A 19,439-nucleotide genomic window follows, 5' to 3' on the forward strand; every position below is an offset into this window, starting at 1 on the left:
CCTATTGAGTGAAATAAAAATAAATAATAATAGTACCCAAAAGCACACTCTTTTTGTGCTTATCTATCTATCTATCTATCTATCTATCTATCTATCTATCACATATTCCTCATTCCAGCAAGAGTGCACTTTACATTATTAAATAATAAATAATTTGCCAAATATTTTGATTTCAGATATGGGAAAAGCTATTAAGAGTGCACGCCCAGGAGCGTTAAGATTAAGGTGGCGAGGAGGTGTATCGCTGGTCGTGCAAAGGTTTTCACCTTTAGTCAAAGTCTTCCCAACCCAGCACCAAACAGACCCATCCTTCAGACCCTTCCACATCTGTTACACCTCAGGTTGAATCTGATGATGTGGCACCTAGTTCATGTTCTGAGACTGCATACAGTAAGGCAAAGAAGAGAGAGATTCATGCCTGGGGATGCAGTCAAGGATGACATGCTTAAGGTGTCATTTGAATGTTCAGCACCAATCGCTACGCAGTGTGTTGTCTGCCTAGAAGATGCTGATTATAGGTGCATTGAGGCAGCACAACTGCAGTCTTTTGTGAGGCTTGTCTGAAGAGGACTCACAGAAATTCACTGCACCTACCTGATAAGTGGAATGTAATAATAGCATGCAGTCATACATACAGATATAACTAACTCAAAGTAATTTTAAATTGTTATGGTAATATTTTAGCACTGTGTTGTATCAATTATTTGTGTCTTCAGTCTGTTGTTTTAAAAACTTTCCTAGAGCTATGAATCTTTCTTACAGAATGCCTACTATGAGCCGTTTTCCTGGGGTTATTCCTATACTTACCTGAAGGCCATAGCACCCATGCTGTGTACATGAAGGACATGAAAGTAATTATCAGCACAGGTTTGTCATTTTACATTGAAAAATGTATGTAATGTATTTAATTTTAAAGTTGAGGAATCCAGTCCTATTAAATGTGGAGTAATGTATGTGTCTCTATAGTAGTACTTTGTTATGTTTTTATTTTATTTCCCTCTTTTATTTGGCAGGACAGCTCTGCACCGTCACTGTCAATATGTGTGTGTGTGAACCAGAAGCCTGCACTCTGCTACGGTATGGGCTCTGGCCAGCAACAGCCGACAAGCCCCAGACAGCCTTTTCCATCCCTCTGCTAGAGCTTTTTGTTTGTCTGTCACTCGAGTGTCAGGTTTCTGTTGAGGGTTTTGCAACACCCCACGCTGGAAAAACAACCTTACACTTGCAGAGGTAAGTCAGTTTGCAGAGGTCAGTTAGAAGTCATGTTTGTGAAGTGAAGATTTTAGTTACTTTCATGGAAGACTGACCAGTCCGCATAGATGTGACAATTGGACCTTTTACTTTGATTGTACTGCATCATTATTATTTATGGAACTGTCTAGGATTATATAGTTACATGCAAAGTTATTATTGATATTTTCTATAAAAATAATGTCTTACCATCACCTTGGACTTTATTTAGGAAGTGTAATTGTATGAAAAGTAAAGGTTTTCACTTATGTGAAAAATGCTGCTTATACTGTAGGTTATCGCACTCTACAGAGCCCTGGTGGGAGAATCCATATCCCAGTTTAGGCATTACCACTTTCGACAAAGAAGTTTGGTAGATGTTTGCCCACACTTAGATGATGGGACCACATGCCCAGCATTTCCAAAGGTTGGTTGTAGTTCTAGCATGGTTATTGTTTTGATTAACTATATTTGACCTTTTTGGCATTAAATTTATATCGCAGAAAATCAGTTAATTGTTGTATAAGGTATTATAATAAAAAATAGTGACAATATTAGTATGAGCGTATCAACCAGGTGTTCTCTGGTACAACCTGCATTTATGAAGGCTGTATGAGATTAACCAGGATTACTGTAAATGTTTGTTTCCCAGGCAGATGGAGATATGATAGTGACATTGGATGCCAACTTTGGCCTTGTGCGGAAGCAAAGCTCAGGGACAAGTGTGGTTGAGCCATTTCATGGAACCCGCATGTTTGTTGATGAAAAACGATGTAGAGGAATGCCTTCTTTCACATCCTGACAGCTCAAAGCTCAACGAGGTTAGTCACAGTTGCAGAATTCTGTATTAGGACTGAAAAATCTGAGTCCATGAAATGTTAAATGTAACTCCTGGAAGAAGACCATTATTCTGCTCATAAATCTAATAGTTCCTTAAATCTTTAGGACTGCAGTAACTTCAAGGCTGGCAATGTTCTGAGGTCCCAACAACAAGCAAAGAAACTTGATGTTACAGGAGGGTTTGGAGCTTCCTGTCGTCATGAAATGCCGCTAATGTTTGTCAACATGAGCCAAGGAGAAAAGCAAGTAGTGACATTTATGACTATTGACTAGGGCTGGGCGATATGGCTGAAAACTGTATCACGATATAAGTGTTTCATATCGGTCGGATATTGATAATTATTGATATTTTTTATGACCTATTTAAAATAAGGACCAGGAGCGGCTACGGTGGTAAAACAAGTTTGTGGTATTACCGGTGTTGGTGGAGACGACGGTCTGATGACATTGGTCTGTCTACGGTCAGAATTATAAAATCCCCAAAACTGCCATACTGACTTTGTTTTATCAACAATTTCCTCGCCACTGCGGCACTCACTTTCCACTTATCACTCCACGCCAGTTCTGTTATTGAAGAACACGAGACAGTGATGTGGCGGAACCAAACTTGATACTGTTACATGATTGGCTGTTAGAGTGTCACTCCCTACATTGCTAGGTTACCAGAGAGTGAGTACCTTTGTTCATGCAGCCAAACTTGCTTCACAACCTCTGGTTTCTTCTGATGAAGAAAAACAAGTTATGAAACGTTTTATCAGCCGCATTTTCTATTGATATTGATTACGTGTCTATTTAAGTAGACATATTGTTATCGTTTTATCGCCCAGCCCTACTACTGACTCAGTCAATATTCAATGCGTGGGATAACATGAACCTAACATAAGCCATTCGGGTCTACAGTGGCAGCCTTCGAAGGCTGCAGACCTTGAATTGGGAAACAGCTTATACATTTTTTTTCAATCACCAAATATGAATCTCATGGAATGTATATGGGAGATTTCAAAATATTGCAAAATTTAAACCTTGCCACCATTCTAATTTTCATTTTATTTATATGTTTGTATGATTTTGAGTGTCCTTATTAAGTCTTCACTTTTCCTCAGTATGAAGTGTTTGATTATTCATATTTTTGTGTTGAAATAGATTAGCCTATCCTCTGTATGTCATTGATGAGCTTCTTCGAAGACGTGAGGACAAGAACATACACCTCAGAGTAGTCTATGACATTGCCTGTGTTGTTGCCTCACATTTGCGTGTAAGTACTTTTTTTTTTGTGTGTGTAAAACTGAATTATTGATTCGATTAAAGACCTTGACAAATTAACTCAAAATTATGCCATACTGTGTTCAATTAGAAATCCGGGGAGGGCATACCACAAAACATCTCCTTGGCCGTACCAGCTTTTCACATTTATGGACACAAATTGCCCTGCCAGGTAAATTCATAATTTGCTCTCTTTTTGGCCTCCATTTTTAATGTCTATCCACTGTACACCTGAGATAAGTACAAATGCCTTAAAGTAATCTTTATTCTAACATTTCCCCACCTAGTGTTTGACTTGTTTCAGAGATGCACTTTTTAGTGATATATTGGAAACCGCTTACAGTGTTCATATCTCTCCAGGTCAAGTTAATAACTGTAAGTTGATTGTTATAAGCAAATTTGTTTTATTTTTGTTTATTTTTTATGCTGATTAACATCTAATTTCTATAATTATTACATTAATATAAAGTAATGAAATGGACAGTTTTGCTACTGATTTAAAATAACATAAACTGTATCAGGGCCCTCTCCTGCCCCAAGCCCTTCAAGTCTGAAAGGTCAGGGTGTAACCATGATCACGATAAGCAGTTTCCACTGTAGTAGGATAATGCTTAGTGCCAGTGCATGTGATATTCTAAGACTTTGCTTTAATCACAGATCAAGTACAGCACCAGGCGGCTTGAAGGGTTTGGGCTCACAGATGGGGAAGGAATGGAAAGGCTGTGGTCTTTCCTCCAAGATTTGCCAGAGTCACAAAGGAGATGACTCCATCTCACCGCCTTGACCTGCTGACTGATGCCCTTTTACATTATGGACGGAGGAAATCAACTGACCTGGGTTTGTCCACTGCTGTATAACCTGTCTAAATTTGTTGTTCAGTGTTACCACTGTGCCAAGTGGTTTAATGTCTAAACATTTGATATATTTTGGAGTTAAGCTGATCGCACACAAATTGGTAAGCATCAGTACATTAAACTTTCTTTACAGAGGTCCAGCTCCTGCAAAGATTAGACAGAGCAGAGAAAATATCAATTTCGCTCAAGAAGACATCTCATCTGTCATCAGAGAGGCACCAGGTAAACCCTGCACATAAGAAGCAGTCAACAATAGTTGTGAATGGAAGAATTTTAGATTCCATTTACAAGCGCATTTTGTGAGTATGTAGCAATGACTGTTTTTATTTTTTAATTGTCTTGTTTCCTGTTATTTTGTTGTTGCCTAGTGTTGGTTTCTGAGCGAGACATGGAGAGATGGAAGAAAAGGGAGATCAAACTAGCCCAACAGAAACAGAAACCAATACGTATGCAACTGAAGTGAATGTGTGAATGTCTTTAATATTGTAATAAGGTCATGAATATTATTAACAAAGACTATTGCAAATATGTTATACTTACCTTTCCATGTACAGTAATGAAAGACAATCCTGTAAACTGTGAGGGTAAAGAAGTAACATGAAATTAAGCGCTTTATTATAGCAGTAGTAATGTCTTTATCTGTTCTCCAGACACTGTCTGTAGATGGAAAAGGGACTACATCACCAAGCTGATTCAGTTCTACAAGTTCAAGTAAGACTTCAATGTGTTGATGTAAGACTATATAGTAATTACACCCATCTTTAAGTAACCTACTGATGTGCTTCAACATGGAAGACTAGGTGTGATTACATAGCTATGAGTGAGACAATAACAGCATATTTTTAGGGAACTCTTCCAACGTTTTTATTAATTACCTATAGGCCCACCTATAAGCAGCTCAACTCATAATATGTTGGATTCATTTTAAGACCCCCCCACCGCATTGACTCTGAAGACCCCTGTTGAAGATTCCTGTTATAAATGAAGAGTTGCTATAATGCTGCAGTACCAGTTCCTTATAACTTCTACAGTGTTTGGTCAGGTGTACCACAGTAATGATTTCTGGTAGGTAACTACTGAATTCTTGTGCTGTACTTCTTGTAATGTATAGATCTGGAACTCGTGAGTTGTACATGGAGGATGGAACAGAGTAAGTAGGCTGTATCTGTCTGTTGCTGTTCTCTGATCAAGTGTCTAAATAACATTTAATAATATTTACTTGATGACCATTGTAGAATTGAGAACTCTCTGCTGAACATGGAAACAAAACACCGCATTGGGAGAAGATGGAAAGAATCTGATTCGACTTCCAGTCTACCCTTAAAGATGTTGACAGTGACCTCAGAGGCCAACTTATATGCAAGGCAAGAACTGAATCAAGGGAGAGAGCAGTCCTCCTCTATCTGAAAAGAAAATATCCAGGTAAAGTGCTGTGGATAAGTTAGGGCTGGGCAATATGGAGAAAATCAAATATCACGATATTTTTGACCAAAATATCAATACCACAACGATAGTGTCGTGTTAACTATTGATGCTTTCACAGAATATTTACACAATGAGATTTTAGATAAATGATAAAATATAATATATGATAAATAATCATCAGTAATGTGGATATAACGAATAAGTGGGTAAAGGCAAATAATAGAACAGTTACAACAGTCTGGTAAGTTCAGAAAATGACATCACTTTACTGTAATGCAGCCTTTAAAACCAGGAAAAGACAACACTTATGTCATTTTATGATATTACGATATCCAAAATCTAAGACAATATAATATTGATATATTGCCCAGCTCTAGGATAAGTAGATAAAATAAGTAGATAGAATTTTAAGATTTGAATTTTAACTTTTCAAAGGACCATAATACAAACTAATTAATTTCTTTGCATGTGTGTTTTCTAACTTTGTTTCAGATGGGCAGGGCATTGCCATTAGACTGTCCAAGCAGGTAGCCAACAAGAGACTGAGACAAGCAATCAAGGAATACAACCGTATTCAGTGGCCACCGCAGATGAGCATCTTCCCTGCAACAATTGATTTTCAGGAAGCATGCGATCCCTCTTGGCCTGTCTACTTCTGCTCTGATGAGACTGTAAGTCTAGTTACCTAAACCTAGTAACCACACTGCAATCACTCTAGTAACCATCTGACAACCGCTTAGTAACCACAACTACCTGGAAATCATTTTCATCAACCACCTGCTAACATGAGATAGCACTTTGTTTCCTTATGTCTTCTACTAGATTGAAGAAGATGATGTTTCAAGGAGTCTGAAAAGGCGTGGAATTGATGTCTTACATATGAGGACACGGGCAGCTGAGGAAAAGCACATGCTTTACCAGGAAATGAGAACTGTAACTGAACACCTCAATCAGCAGCATGCCTTTCTGTGCTCTGCCATCAATGACACAGAGCAGCCTGGTGCAAAAGCTGCTCTAATCCAACGTCTCAAACAGCTGGAAAGAAAGCTACATCATGCCACTGTGATGTTTCACCAACATGTACCAGACATTGTTCCTGCAACATGTAGTTATGTCGTCCCAGAAACCCCCTACCTGTCTCAGGACCTCCCCATGTCAAGCATACAGACACTGGTATACGATGATGATGATGATGATGATGATGATGATGATGATGATGATGATGATGATGATGATGATGATGATGATAATGACAGCAACTAGCACTGTAAGCACTCATAACTAGGGCTGGTTTGCTGCTTCCTGGTTTTTAATGAATAGTTTGAGCAGGCTTGTATGCTTTGCTATTTATCATTCAAAATGTCTCCTTAATTCAGCGCTAACCAAAATTCAACAAACTGACAGTTTAGGTTCTGTGTGTTTTCATTGTAACTGATCAGGATCTAATTGATGCTGTGTTGCTGATTAGTTGATTAGTCTAACTGCAAAAAAATCCATGTTTGTTTTTCTTGAGCTCTGAACAGTCCTGCCAATGTGAACCAAAAAAAAAATATTGAAACAAGCTGTTTTTGGACAATAAATAAACACTTTTTGTCGAAGCTGCTGTCTAAGTAACTTTTTAAAGCGTTGTTGTACTCAATGTATAGCCAGCTTTGGTGTTTTGAATGATTACACTTAACACTTAACCATAATATTGTATCTGTACAGTATGTTTTTCTAAGAAGGATACTTAAATAAAGTTTTTTTCAATCTTTGGTAGCAGAAGGTTTTCGGAAGTACATTGAAAAAACAACACTACCCACAATGTTACGCGTAACAGCAACGTCTCTGATTGTCCAATCTCGCTGTTACCATAGAAACGTTTACCCCGCAAAAATACGAACGGCTACCTTTGCCTTTTCCATAGATATATATGCCTTTTCTTGCCGTTTTCAAAATGTTTTTTTTTTGCCGAATCAAATGGTTTATGCTCACTATTCATCTGTAGCTGGTTGTCATGGTTACAGGCTTAAAACTTTCTATCAGCTATTTTCGAATGGGGGAAAAACACTTCGGAAGCAGAGCCATTCAAAAGTGGGTAGTCAATGTTGAGCTCTATATTTCTGAAATAAACCAACATATACATTTTTTCATAACAGAACATCTAGATGCTGTGTAATTACTAATTCGGATTTACTAGATATTTGAAATATTCAGTAGATATATCTTTTCAGAACCCTAGTTTACAACCCTAATTTGCAAACCAGAAGAACTACAACTGTAGTGCTGATTTGTATCAAGCTACATGGCGTGGCTACAGGGAGTTGTAGTTTTTAAAACATTACAGTTTTTCTTAGAATTGGAGGTTGTAAATATTGAGATGAGAGTAGAGTGAGGGGTTTAGGTGTATAGTAAACGCATCTATGTAATCATATTTCAAATATGTAATTGTTAAATTGGTTAAAATTAATTAAATTACATTTTAACAGTATTTGACACCACCCCCAGTTGTTGACTATAATGACTTGATAGATGAGGCCAATAGCTTTTTATAACACTTGGTCCCATGTCTCTAACCCCTTTTGTTACTGAATTACAAGCATTTAAACATGCACCAGAGGGATGTTTCAAAGGGCGGTCATTCAAAGCAGGAGCCATGAAGAATCTTTATACTAACATATGTTACTCTCCAGGACAAGACCTTTCCAACAATGTATTTGGTTCAACTCTACAACAAAGTTTTAATTTTCTCATTTCACAGACACAAGCCAGCAGGTGCACTCTTTCAGAGAGCACTTTCAAGGCTTAATATATAAAATGAAGCTTTTTGTTTGTTTGTTTGTTTCTGACTGTGTAAAAATATTTAACACACACACACACACACACACAGTTTATTTCTGTTTGGGACACACATGGCATAGGCTATTATGTTAATGCTGCTATTAGGGTTGTAAATCAAACGTGTATTATTAGTGTTATTCAAAACCAAGAGGACACATAGTGTAGCCCTAGGCCCTGTTCTATTCTCTGTAGGCTATTCCTCCATTGAAATTTTTTATTTTGAGCTTTACAAAAGGCAAATATTTAGTTTTTCTCTTAACATTTTCCTCCTTCCAACACCCTGTCACTGTGAGCAACTAAATGCTTCAGCTATGTTTGGCAAATCTAGCATAGCCTATTTAGCCTACTGTAAAATCCAACCAGATGGTAGGCCTACTTAATGTAGAAATTGTTTTATGTTTCAAGAACGCTGATTTAATATTAAGTAGCATATCCCCAGCGACATATTCTTTTAAGTATACAATCAAATGACATAAATAAAATTTTACAATCACAGGTTATTAAACGTCTTTTCTTAATAGAGATATAGTCTAGTGGCATTTGGATGTGGGTTGCGGCCGACCGGCGGCAATTTGAAACGGAATGGAGCCCATCCACGGCGGACAGCTCTAACCATGATTCGAACGCGCCCCTAGCCTTCCGCTATCCAAACTGACGTAATAAAATGTACTTCTCAGAATCGATGGATAATAATTAAAACGGATATCCTTAACATAAACACGTCATATTGTTGAGTTGTCACGGACACTTTCATATTTTCTCTAAAACGTTAGAAAGAAAAGCTTAACACGTGACAGTAAAGAATACTTGTGAGCGGAAGTACGTCATGCAAGCCATGATGCAAGCTAGCTGGTTTCAGCCTCTATGGTTTCAGCCTCAGCTAAAAGCAGCGTCCATAGCAACCAATGAAAACAATGGTTGTCTTGTGCTAGCTGTTGGGTTGTGTTGTGTAGTGTACTTACGTTTCTGTATCTTTATCTTATGTTTTTTTTTCCTTTCTTTGCTTGTAGCTTTTCTTCTTCTATCTTGTTGATGTATCAATTGTACTTTTCATATTTTCTTTTGATACTTAATGTCATGCTGCACATTTGAAAATCCAACCATTATTTTTTAATTTATTTTTAAATTAGAAATAAAGTGTAGTCTTCCAACTGTATGCCCACGTTTTCACAAGTTTACTAATCCCTTTGACATAAACCCTCTTTTCAGTATCAATTTTGCAAAATACCTACTAGTGACAATAAACAAGGAAATTTTAACAGTCTGGGTAGTAGGACTGTGGAAAATAAGTTTAAGTTATGTAAAACATCAAATCATACAGTGACCCTGGGTATTGAATAGGTAAGCCAATAATGAAACTGAGAAATAGGATACCTTTTATTTCCAACATGTGTACTCAATTCAGTACAATATAACTTTAAATGTTCCCCACATTGTACGGTTTGAAAGGGACCACATTGATGGAGCCAATAAACAACAATAAAGTACAAAGAATTTTAACTAGGGTAAATTAAAATATATAAGTGTAATCCAAAGGCATGTAGAGGCAAGATTCACAAGGAGCCTATTTTAATGAAAATGATGAACAGGCACCTAATAAATGTTAACAGGCTTTAAATCACGTGTCAACTCAAGGCTGCCGGCCAAATCCGTACAGACATGCACCAGAGTTCAAATGAGCTTTCACTCAAGCCGGACTTTCCGACCAAACACTCCAGGGTTCTTTTTAAACGGAGTGTGTGTGTTTGTAGAGATGCAGTCGGGGCCATCAACACAGTAAAAAAACCTCAAACTTGTGTACGTTCGTACGTAAATATTTGTATTCAACAGAAAAGTCAGATTGGACAGACAGTCTAGCTAGCTGTCTGGATTTACCCTGCAGAGAACACAAAAACTACTGCCAACACAAAGAAACAGGAAGGGGATGGACATCAGCTGAAAATGATGGCTATCCGTGGAATTTTCGGTGGCAATGGACCTAGATATAGACTACTAGAAATCAGGGTGTTTGCATGGTGTGTTGACCCTGGCAATGAAGGCACATGCTTCTTTTAAAACCACAGGCAGTGTGGGACCATGATTGACACACTGAGCACTGAGACCATGAACGCCACTTCTTTGTAGCATTCTTCTTCTGGTCGTCAAAATGTATGCGGCAGACACAGCACAAATTGCCTCCATCTACCGAAAAGAAAAACATAAATATTTTGGAAGTGAAGCCAGTTAGTTGAAATCATTAACATATATAAAACAATGTCTCTAAGGCAGCCATTTCATTTACAACTTTTGCCAAATGAAAATCTCCCTGATTTTTTAACGGTTAAACACCAAGCAAAATTAAATAACAATAAAATAAGTCAGAAAAGACTGTGGAGCCCAGTTGACATTTAAATTGCGCTGGTTTGACAATCAGAGGGGGCTGAGGGGTAACCTGACTCCGCCAGATGGATCGCTTCGCATTTGCTCGGCATATCCATCTGGGAACTTTCCGTTGGAGAACTTTTGGGAAGGGGCGGAAATACTGGTTAGCTGATTGGATAAACTATCTGTCTATCACCTATGTTGGTGATAGACGGGCCAAATCAACCAATCAGATCCACGAAGCGTATGAAAATACAACCACAAGCCCACCCCTGCTGCTGCAGGCAAAGCATAGCTCGTTAGCTCAGCATGCAAGCAACATGTCGGTAAAGGAGATTTACCGTTTGTGTAACGAGAATTTAGGAATAAAAGGCACCATTTCAGGTTCCCGGACCATATTCCAAAAGAAGGATCCAAGAGAAAAAAAGCATTAGCGAGCGGCTAACAGAATTAGGGCTACCGCTGGCTGATAATACTGGTTAGCTGATTGGATAAACCATCTGTCTATCACCACCTAACCCGCCTCAAAACCAACGCTGATTGGCCCGGTCGTTTGGCTATCGGCTCCAAATATTCTCTGCCTCAAGATACCAGACTGATCTGCGAGTGGAAAACTGGAGCTCGCCAGATCAGGACGGTCTCACGAGGCTAGCTGAGGGGCTGGGAAATGAAAAAATAATTTCTGAAAATGTTAAATTAGGGAGATAATTTAAGTAATTATTTAGTGACACCTTTTATCAGGTGACCTGCACCTCAGTTTATCACAGCATAACCGTTACCATGGTCAAAAACACAAAACTGTCGCTTTTTCCCCATAGATAACAGGCCTGGCCTTTTTAGTTGTACATGGAAATATCCCTAATTTTCATGTCAGAACCTTTGTTCTTATATTTTATTTTCAGTTGTTTCAACTTCTTTTTTTTCCACTGGACTGCACCTAAATCAAATGCATTTTAGGTTCAATCCAATTCAACCAGTTTTCACCTGTGTAATTGTAATTGTGAAACATATTGCAGTATTGTAATCTGTTGAAATTACTTGTTTTTATCTTTGCTGCTTGAAAAAGGCATTATTAGTATCAATTGGACTTCCTTAAATATATATAACCACAGTTTGGACAGATACCTTCATCTTCAGTCATCACAATGGCTACATTAGTGGCTGTTTCTGAGGACTCTCCTTCCATCTGCTGTGCACCTAAAGAACATAAAAAAAAACACAATAACATCTTTCTAGATGCAAATTTTGAATCTTAATTAAAAATTTTAATTTAGCATTTATACTGTCAATGGTTATAGTAAACATCTAAATCTAAATCTCAACAGCCAATTCAAAGTGTGAAATGATCAGGATACCAAGCTTATAGAAACTGTTTAATGTCACTTGGATAAATATTGTATCTATATATTGTAATTTTCAAACAAGTAAATGATTTGTAGCAATTGTTTTTCAAAATGTATTAAGATTGCAAGAAATACCATTTCCACACATAGCCTCAAAGATCTGTTCCACTGACTTCTTTTGGATGCAAACTGCTGCGTCTGTTGATTTAAAGACATTCAACCATGACACAAAGGTGAAAATTTCATCATATAATTTACATCAGACATGTGGACAGTGGTCAAATATGCTGTGTAATGAGGTTGAATTACAAAAGTTACATATGTAGTGAAATGTGCTTCTTAAGTTTAATGTTAAATATTCATTTAAATTTAATTCAATTTTTTAATTCATATTTTTTATTGATCTCCAGCAGTTGGGAGGGTTCGGTGCCTTGCTAAAGATCACCTTGGCAGTTCCCAGGAGGTAATAATGTTTTATTACTCCGCGTACCTTCTGCGTCCATGTGCTCGGACATTCCCTCTGCCATGTCAGTGGGGTTGCATTGTGCTGTATCTAATTGATATGTTTAGGAAAAAGGAAAACATGTGTAATATGAGCATAACAAATAATTGGTCTTCCTGCATTACTGGAGAACAAATAATCACATAGCAGTATCAATGAAGATTAGTTTAATAGTTTATAGTTAATAGTTTAATGAGCATGAAAAATATGTAAACCATTGCCAAGGGCCATCCCAGTCACATTTAACTAAACACTTACAGGATATTCTGAAGAGGTGCCTTTTTAGAAAACGTGTTATACTATAATTTTAATTAATTTATACTGTTTATTGATCCCCAGTGGGGAAATTACAATTTACACTCTGTTTGTTAGAAATCACTACACACTGGCCTGAAACACACACAGACATGCTCAGGACCTATTCATGCACAAATGGAGAGTCAGAGTGAGTGGGCTGCGGTAGGGGGGGGGGGGGGGTACGGTGCCTTGCTGGCAGTGCCCAAGAACTGGCATCTCTAGATCTACCAATCCACACTCTGTACTTTGGTCCGTACTGGGACTTGAACCAGCAACCAGCAACTCCCTACAGACTGAGCTACTGCCACCCCCATAATGATGAAAACTCCAACTGAGGAATATTGTAACAATCTTTACAAACTGTCAAAGACGCAAATGCAATAAAGCTGTTCTGGATGTCTGCAATGGCCCAGCACTTAACAAAGACTCACATGAAGGCCTGTATTATTCTTTAGTTAACTTATTTTCCCAACTTTGCATAGAGCCAAATGGTCTGCAGGAACACAAGTGAAGAAAGACAACAGCCACTGTTAATATCACTTACTTATTTCAAATGAAATTTGCTCAGCAGCTGCCAAAATGGCCTCTAATTGGTTTCTTCCGTAGAAGGAGGGCTTCTTGATGTGAAGTCCAATGGGCAGCCCAGCAACTTTGATTGTTACATCATCGTTATTCACAATGGACTGGTAGGGGAGCCTTCCAGTACCTCGGCCTCCTCTGAAAGAAGTGGGCACATATGCATGCACATGTTACACAGTTGGATAATTCTGACTTCCCTCCTGTTGAAAGCTAGTTTTGTTAAAGTGTCATAATCTTATGGTTGATGGGTACATAAGATACATAATTTATTAATTTGATAATAATAAAAAGTGTTTGAACGTATGCTTACTATATCTTTGGTTGAAAAGATCTTGTACTTTTTCAAAAGCACACTGATGGGCTCTTTAGTAGTAGGTGTTGCGGCTGAGGAGCTGGCTGCAGATGTGAAAACAGACAACAATTAATTCCATAAAACTGTTTTATGTATATTTGCACTATTATGGGGCTGAGTCCATTTGTGTGGACTTTCATACAACAAATATTACCTTTGAAATGCAGTGCAAAATTGATCACTGTGTCCGTTGAGTCAAGGAACACAGTGGCTTTTTTGCTACTCATTTCAAAGACCTCTAAGCTGGCCTTTTGACTGTCAAAGGATAAAATGGCCGTCTCCACACCCAGAGCCTCAAGCTTGGACACCTTTATAATATTTAGAGAAACAAGCAAACCACAAAAATAGTAAATAATTGATTATAAACAAAATGGACAAACGTTAATTTTAAAGATCCAACATACACTGATGAAACAACTCTTAACAGGGCTAGGCAATCTCTATGAAAACAGTGTTGTCACAGGTGAGAAATAAGTGCTTATGGAGATTACATAAACTATACATTAGCTCCATATACATGGAGTCTAATGGACTCATAGCCATATGTGACTACTAATGTTTCAATTGACCACCTTGATCTGAATAGACTAGCCCAACCAGTAAAAAAGTTTGTTTGAGAGGGGTGGTATAAGCCTTCGACAATCTTTTTAATGTGAGAATATTTGATGCTGATAGCCTTGTAAACACTTGACCCAACTACTTTGTTTTACAGATTAATTGTGGTTTTACAGTGTTTATTCTTTTATTTTTATTTATTTTATGCTTGCCATTTCATGTTTAATAATTGCTTATAACATACATTTGGATGGATATGGTTTGAGTATGTGAATCATCGGAGGACCTGATTTAGTATACCCTAGATGTTTAAAAATCAGATGGAATCTTTATTTGGGATGAATTCTTTTCAAATTCTAAAATAATCTACAGATAAACACTCCAATTGTCTGTCACAATGTACTGCTCACATCACAATTGCCATCAATCATCCTTACATCTAATACTATAATGATACCACTAATGCCTAGCAAAGGAAGCTTCTTTCCAAACCTCTAACTTCAGGTTCTTCAGATGCCCTTTTATTTTAAGCTCCCTCATCTCAGGGCTAAGGTCCTGTGTCTGCCCATGTGCCTTCAGTGCTGCTGCCTCCTGAACATACTGCTTCTTCACATCTTCCCTCAATGTGGACCACCTACCCTTAATGTCATTCATTGTGCCTGAGAACAAAAATAGATGCACAGAAAACTTAACACCATAGAGTCAGCATCTCTTTATATAGTAAATTCATACAGAGAAAATCTGACAATCTGTCCAACACACTGGTTCACTTGGCTTGTAAAACCCTGCAACAACGCTGCAAAAACAAGATAACGTTTGCAGTAGATCACCTGATGATTCTTTTCAATAGACACAGCAGTCTTACACTGAGTCTGTGAAATACTTGGCAAATACTTTCTTGAAAATCTGTTTAATGACCCTTGTGAACCCCTGATGTAAACGCTATGTACAACAACAATCCATTTAGTATAACAATTAAAAGCATCAATTAAATATTGTTCATCACCTTTGTTTTTGAGAATGTCCCGACAAAAAAAGATTGTACGGTGACAGCTCTCTTCTGTAAAGTTTTTGTTTTGGCGGCCCTGGCTTAGAACAAGTTTTACAGGACCTCTTGTAGTTACCAATCCAGTTCTGAAAGAGAGAAAACACAAAAAAAGAGAATTACACCAATTAAACTGAATTCAAATATATGTTATTTATAGTATCAAATCATAACAATTGTCTCATAACACTTTACAGATAGAGTAGGTCTAGACCACACTATAATTTACAAATACCCAACAATTACAATAATTACCCCCAAGAGTTACTGTGTGTGTATGTGTGTGTGTGTGTCCGTCCGTTTATAGCGTAGCAGGGCACTGAAAGGCACTGCAAGGTGTAGCAGGGCGTAGCAGCAGGGCATAGCAGGACGTAGCAGGGCATAGCAGGACGTAGCAGGGCATAGCAGGACGTAGCAGGGCATAGCAGGACGTAGCAGGGTTACAGCAGGGCGTAGCAGGGTTACTGCAGGGCGTAGCAGGGCACTGCAGGGCATAGCAGGACGTAGCAGGGCACTGCAGGCTGTAGCTGGGTGTAGCAGGACGTAACAGGGCACTGCAGGGCGTTGAGCAGGACCCCATCAGCAGCTGCAACCATGATTTAGATGCCATCCTAATCCAAGGAAAACTGCTGGGTGAGAAAACATATGGACTCCAGGGAATAAGCTCCCCAGAGCTAGGTTAGTAACAAGCATTTCTAGGACATGGATGAACACAGATGGAAAAGAGAGAGAGAGAGGAGCTCAGTGTGTCAAAGGAAGGAAATGCCCGGCAGTCTAAAACTATAACAGCATAACTGAGAGCTGGTCCAAGGCAAACCTGAGCCAACTCTATAAGGGTTGGTAGAGAAATCTGACAACTATGAAGATAAGCAGAGAAGAGAAGGGATGTTAACAAAAACTTTAGATTTTTACCAGCAGTACAGAAGAATTATGTATTTATTTGATATGTTGATTGTAAGTGTGGAATTAAAGTAAACCTTACTTCTATGACATTGGTTTCCAAACCAGTAGCTGATGCAGCTCTTGATATGAGGGGGGAACCAACCCGTGTCATTCCATCCTCAAAAAATGTTTTCAAAGTTTCCCTTTGTTCTTCATTAATTTGTGTTCTCTCTTGTTTAATAATAAAGAAAAAGCTGGTCAGCAATAAATCAGTAATAAACAAGTGTCATTGTTAGTTATGTATTTTAATATCATACTATCTTTCTCATACACACTCGCCTAATGCTCCTAGATTATCAATTGTAAGGCTTACCTCTCTGGGCCATCTTCAACCTGAAACACAAACAGAGAGAAACTTGTACATGACAGATTTGTATTAACTTTACACAGACAGACAGACAGACAGACATACAAACATACATAGAGACAGACAGACCTATGCTTTTGGGTATTATTTTTGAAGTTCAATGTTCAGGACAACAATGAATGTTTATGTTAGCCTCCCTCACTGCTCACTTACAAATAAGCAACAGAGACACCACAGTCTATCTATTTCTAATAGACTGACAGTCATCTTATAACAAACATGGCAGGCTTAAATTCATGGATATGCATATACAATGAAACTCTGGACACCTGGAGTCCATTTGATGTATCATCAATGCTACAGGTGCAATCCTTGGTGCAACCATAAAAATACGTTTTGGGTTTGAATATTTCACTCAATAGGCGTATGAATACGTTAATGAGCAGCTACATGCAATAAGCCTTACTATTAACACTGTGAACAGTGTGGAAAACTACTATTAACACTGTGAAGAGTGTGGAAAACTACTATTTACACTGTGAACAGTGTGGAAAACTACTTACTTTAAAGCTAATGGGGACATTTAAAACAAAACATGCTAATTAGTAACGTTTTATGCTAACGTAACGCATTTAGGCTAATAATACAATAACGTTAGCTAACGCAATTGCAACAATTATCTCATGTCAACACTAATATCACGCCATCATAAAACATTTTTTTCTGTATTCTTTTCGCTTATTGACGCTTATTGACTAAATAATCACAGTTTAAAGGCTCTCATTTTAATGGTCTTACCTGTGTATACATATGCCGTTATCCAGCAGACTTCCGGTTAGCGGCGACCTGGATGCGATATTACGAATCCCACTATGGCCACGCCAAGTCCCGCCCTTCACACACTACTATTGGCCAGGCGTCCATGCTTACATGTACAGGTCCTATCCCCTGACCAATCCCCTAACCCTAACCTTAACCACTCGAGGTGAAATGCCTAACCCCAACCAATCGAGCTGTTTCGTAGAGCGGGTCTTGGCGTGGCCATAGTGGGATTCGTAATTTTGCGACCTGGATTGCTCCGGGATTGGATCTGGAGTCTTCTCGTGTATTTATCCGTGATTAACCATGCGAATGGATGATAACAGCCCTCTGAGGCTACCAGTAGGCGCAGCAGGCCCCTACTGACCCATATCTATGAGGCTGATAACCACTGATAACGCCCATTCAATCCAATGATAACATTCGAAGCGGGTGTTTATACATCCTTGACACATTTTCTATAGTCCTAATAGTAATATACAGGCTTCTATTGCAATCTATTAGGCCTACATGTAGGTGTACCTATAATTAAATAAACACACGGTAGCGGAGTTTATGCAGTGTCTTTTATTTTACTCGTGTTTGTCGGAACGAGGCAACAGCTGAGGGAGAGCGCGTGTCCTCCGCCCCCCCGTGCTGGACCCTGTCTCCTGACAGCACAGGGGCTGGAAAAACAAGCCAAAATAACTTGGTCAATGGCAGAAATAAATCATTCACTTGAAAGAGAAACAAAAACCTGAAGAATAAATAAAAATATTGTGCATCGTCATGTTTCCTGTATTGAATATCATTGCCAAACATAACACTATAGGCTACATTTTAAAAGTGAGGAATAATATCCTGTCTCCTTCATATAGCCCTCAGTTGGTGGCTGTTCTGTTCAGTGGTGACACTGCTCTCTGGGCATCGGGTCATCTGGCTCCATCATTACATTTATGGCACCGTGTTTTCCTGCGAGATGTTGTGCAGAACCCCATAGGCTAAAACAATGTTGCAGACCGGCGCATAGAGGTCTTCTAAAAGAGCCAGATCTGCCATTGCTGATATGTGATCAACTGATGACTTCTGCTTCTCCTGTTAAACTGATTATATGCTGCACCGCAAGTCTACACTGACTCGAGAACTTGCGTACACGAGTTCAGACCAGACGTGAGATTTGATCGCAGCCTACGCTCACGTCGAAATTGATAAATGCCGAGCTTTGCGTAGGAATCGGCGTACGCCCGTCGTACGCCTGTTTTAGGTCGTACGCACGTTTCATAAATGAGGGCCAGTGGCCCTCATTTATCAACCTAACGTAGAAACCAGCGCAGATATGAGCGCAGAAATCATCTTACGACAGGCTTCACGTGGGATTCATGAAAAGTTCGTATCACACCAATCCGAGCGTAAGAATGGTCGTACATTGATAAATGCGGCGGCTGGAAACGATCGTCATTTAAATAGCACGCCCCAATATATTCTGGGTTTTGAGGCCTCGCCCCTACAATTTACGACATGGTGAGACGTAATCCGGCTGAGAAGCAACACTTTTCAGAGGTGGAGATTGAAACCCTGATTTCTCAGGTTCATTTGCATTAAAGTGTGTACTATTTGGCAGCCTGAAAACTGGTATTAAAGGCTGTAGAAAGAATGCGGGATGAAAAGAGATCACTGATGCGGTCAACAGTGTTGTCGGAACGAGGCAACAGCTGAGGGAGAGCGCGTGTCCTCCCCCCCCCCCCGTGCTGGACCCTGTCTCCTGACAGCAGAGGGGCTGGGAAAACAAGCCAAAATAACTTGGTCAATGGCAGAAATAAATCATTCACTTGAAAGAGAAACAAAAACCTGAAGAATAAATAAAAATGTTGTGCATCGTCATGTTTCCTGTATTGAATGTCATTGCCAAACATAACACTATAGGCT

At 38.8% G+C, this 19,439-nt stretch overlaps 2 protein-coding genes and 2 pseudogenes across 2 annotated transcripts in view; 2 read left to right on the plus strand and 2 right to left on the minus strand.

Moving 5' to 3' along the window:
* LOC114565939 (uncharacterized) overlaps positions 1–827 on the minus strand; it is an 8,205-nt pseudogene extending 7,378 nt beyond the window's left edge.
* per2 (period circadian clock 2) overlaps positions 1–19,439 on the plus strand; it is a 70,931-nt gene that overhangs the window by 20,626 nt on the left and 30,866 nt on the right. The gene's annotated exons all lie outside the window — the stretch shown is intronic.
* LOC114565314 (trigger factor-like) lies at positions 5,507–7,148 on the plus strand. Its single transcript, XM_028593281.1, has 3 exons — positions 5,507–5,609; positions 6,105–6,283; positions 6,435–7,148. Exons 2-3 carry the CDS (start codon positions 6,203–6,205, stop codon positions 6,873–6,875), a joined length of 522 nt encoding a protein of 173 aa, XP_028449082.1. The 5' UTR covers positions 5,507–5,609; positions 6,105–6,202; the 3' UTR covers positions 6,876–7,148.
* On the minus strand, positions 9,797–17,922 carry LOC114565940 (uncharacterized; annotated as a pseudogene).

This window comes from Perca flavescens, chromosome 12, assembly GCF_004354835.1.
Source record: "Perca flavescens isolate YP-PL-M2 chromosome 12, PFLA_1.0, whole genome shotgun sequence".
Taxonomy (NCBI): domain Eukaryota; kingdom Metazoa; phylum Chordata; class Actinopteri; order Perciformes; family Percidae; genus Perca; species Perca flavescens.

Coding starts and splice junctions, on each gene's coding strand:
- LOC114565314 (XM_028593281.1), top strand. CDS start 6,203: ATGAGCATCTTCCCTGCAACAATTGATTTTCAGGAAGCATGCGATCCC. Junction 6,284..6,434: donor ACTTCTGCTCTGATGAGACT/GTAAGTCTAGTT, acceptor GTCTTCTACTAG/ATTGAAGAAGATGATGTTTC.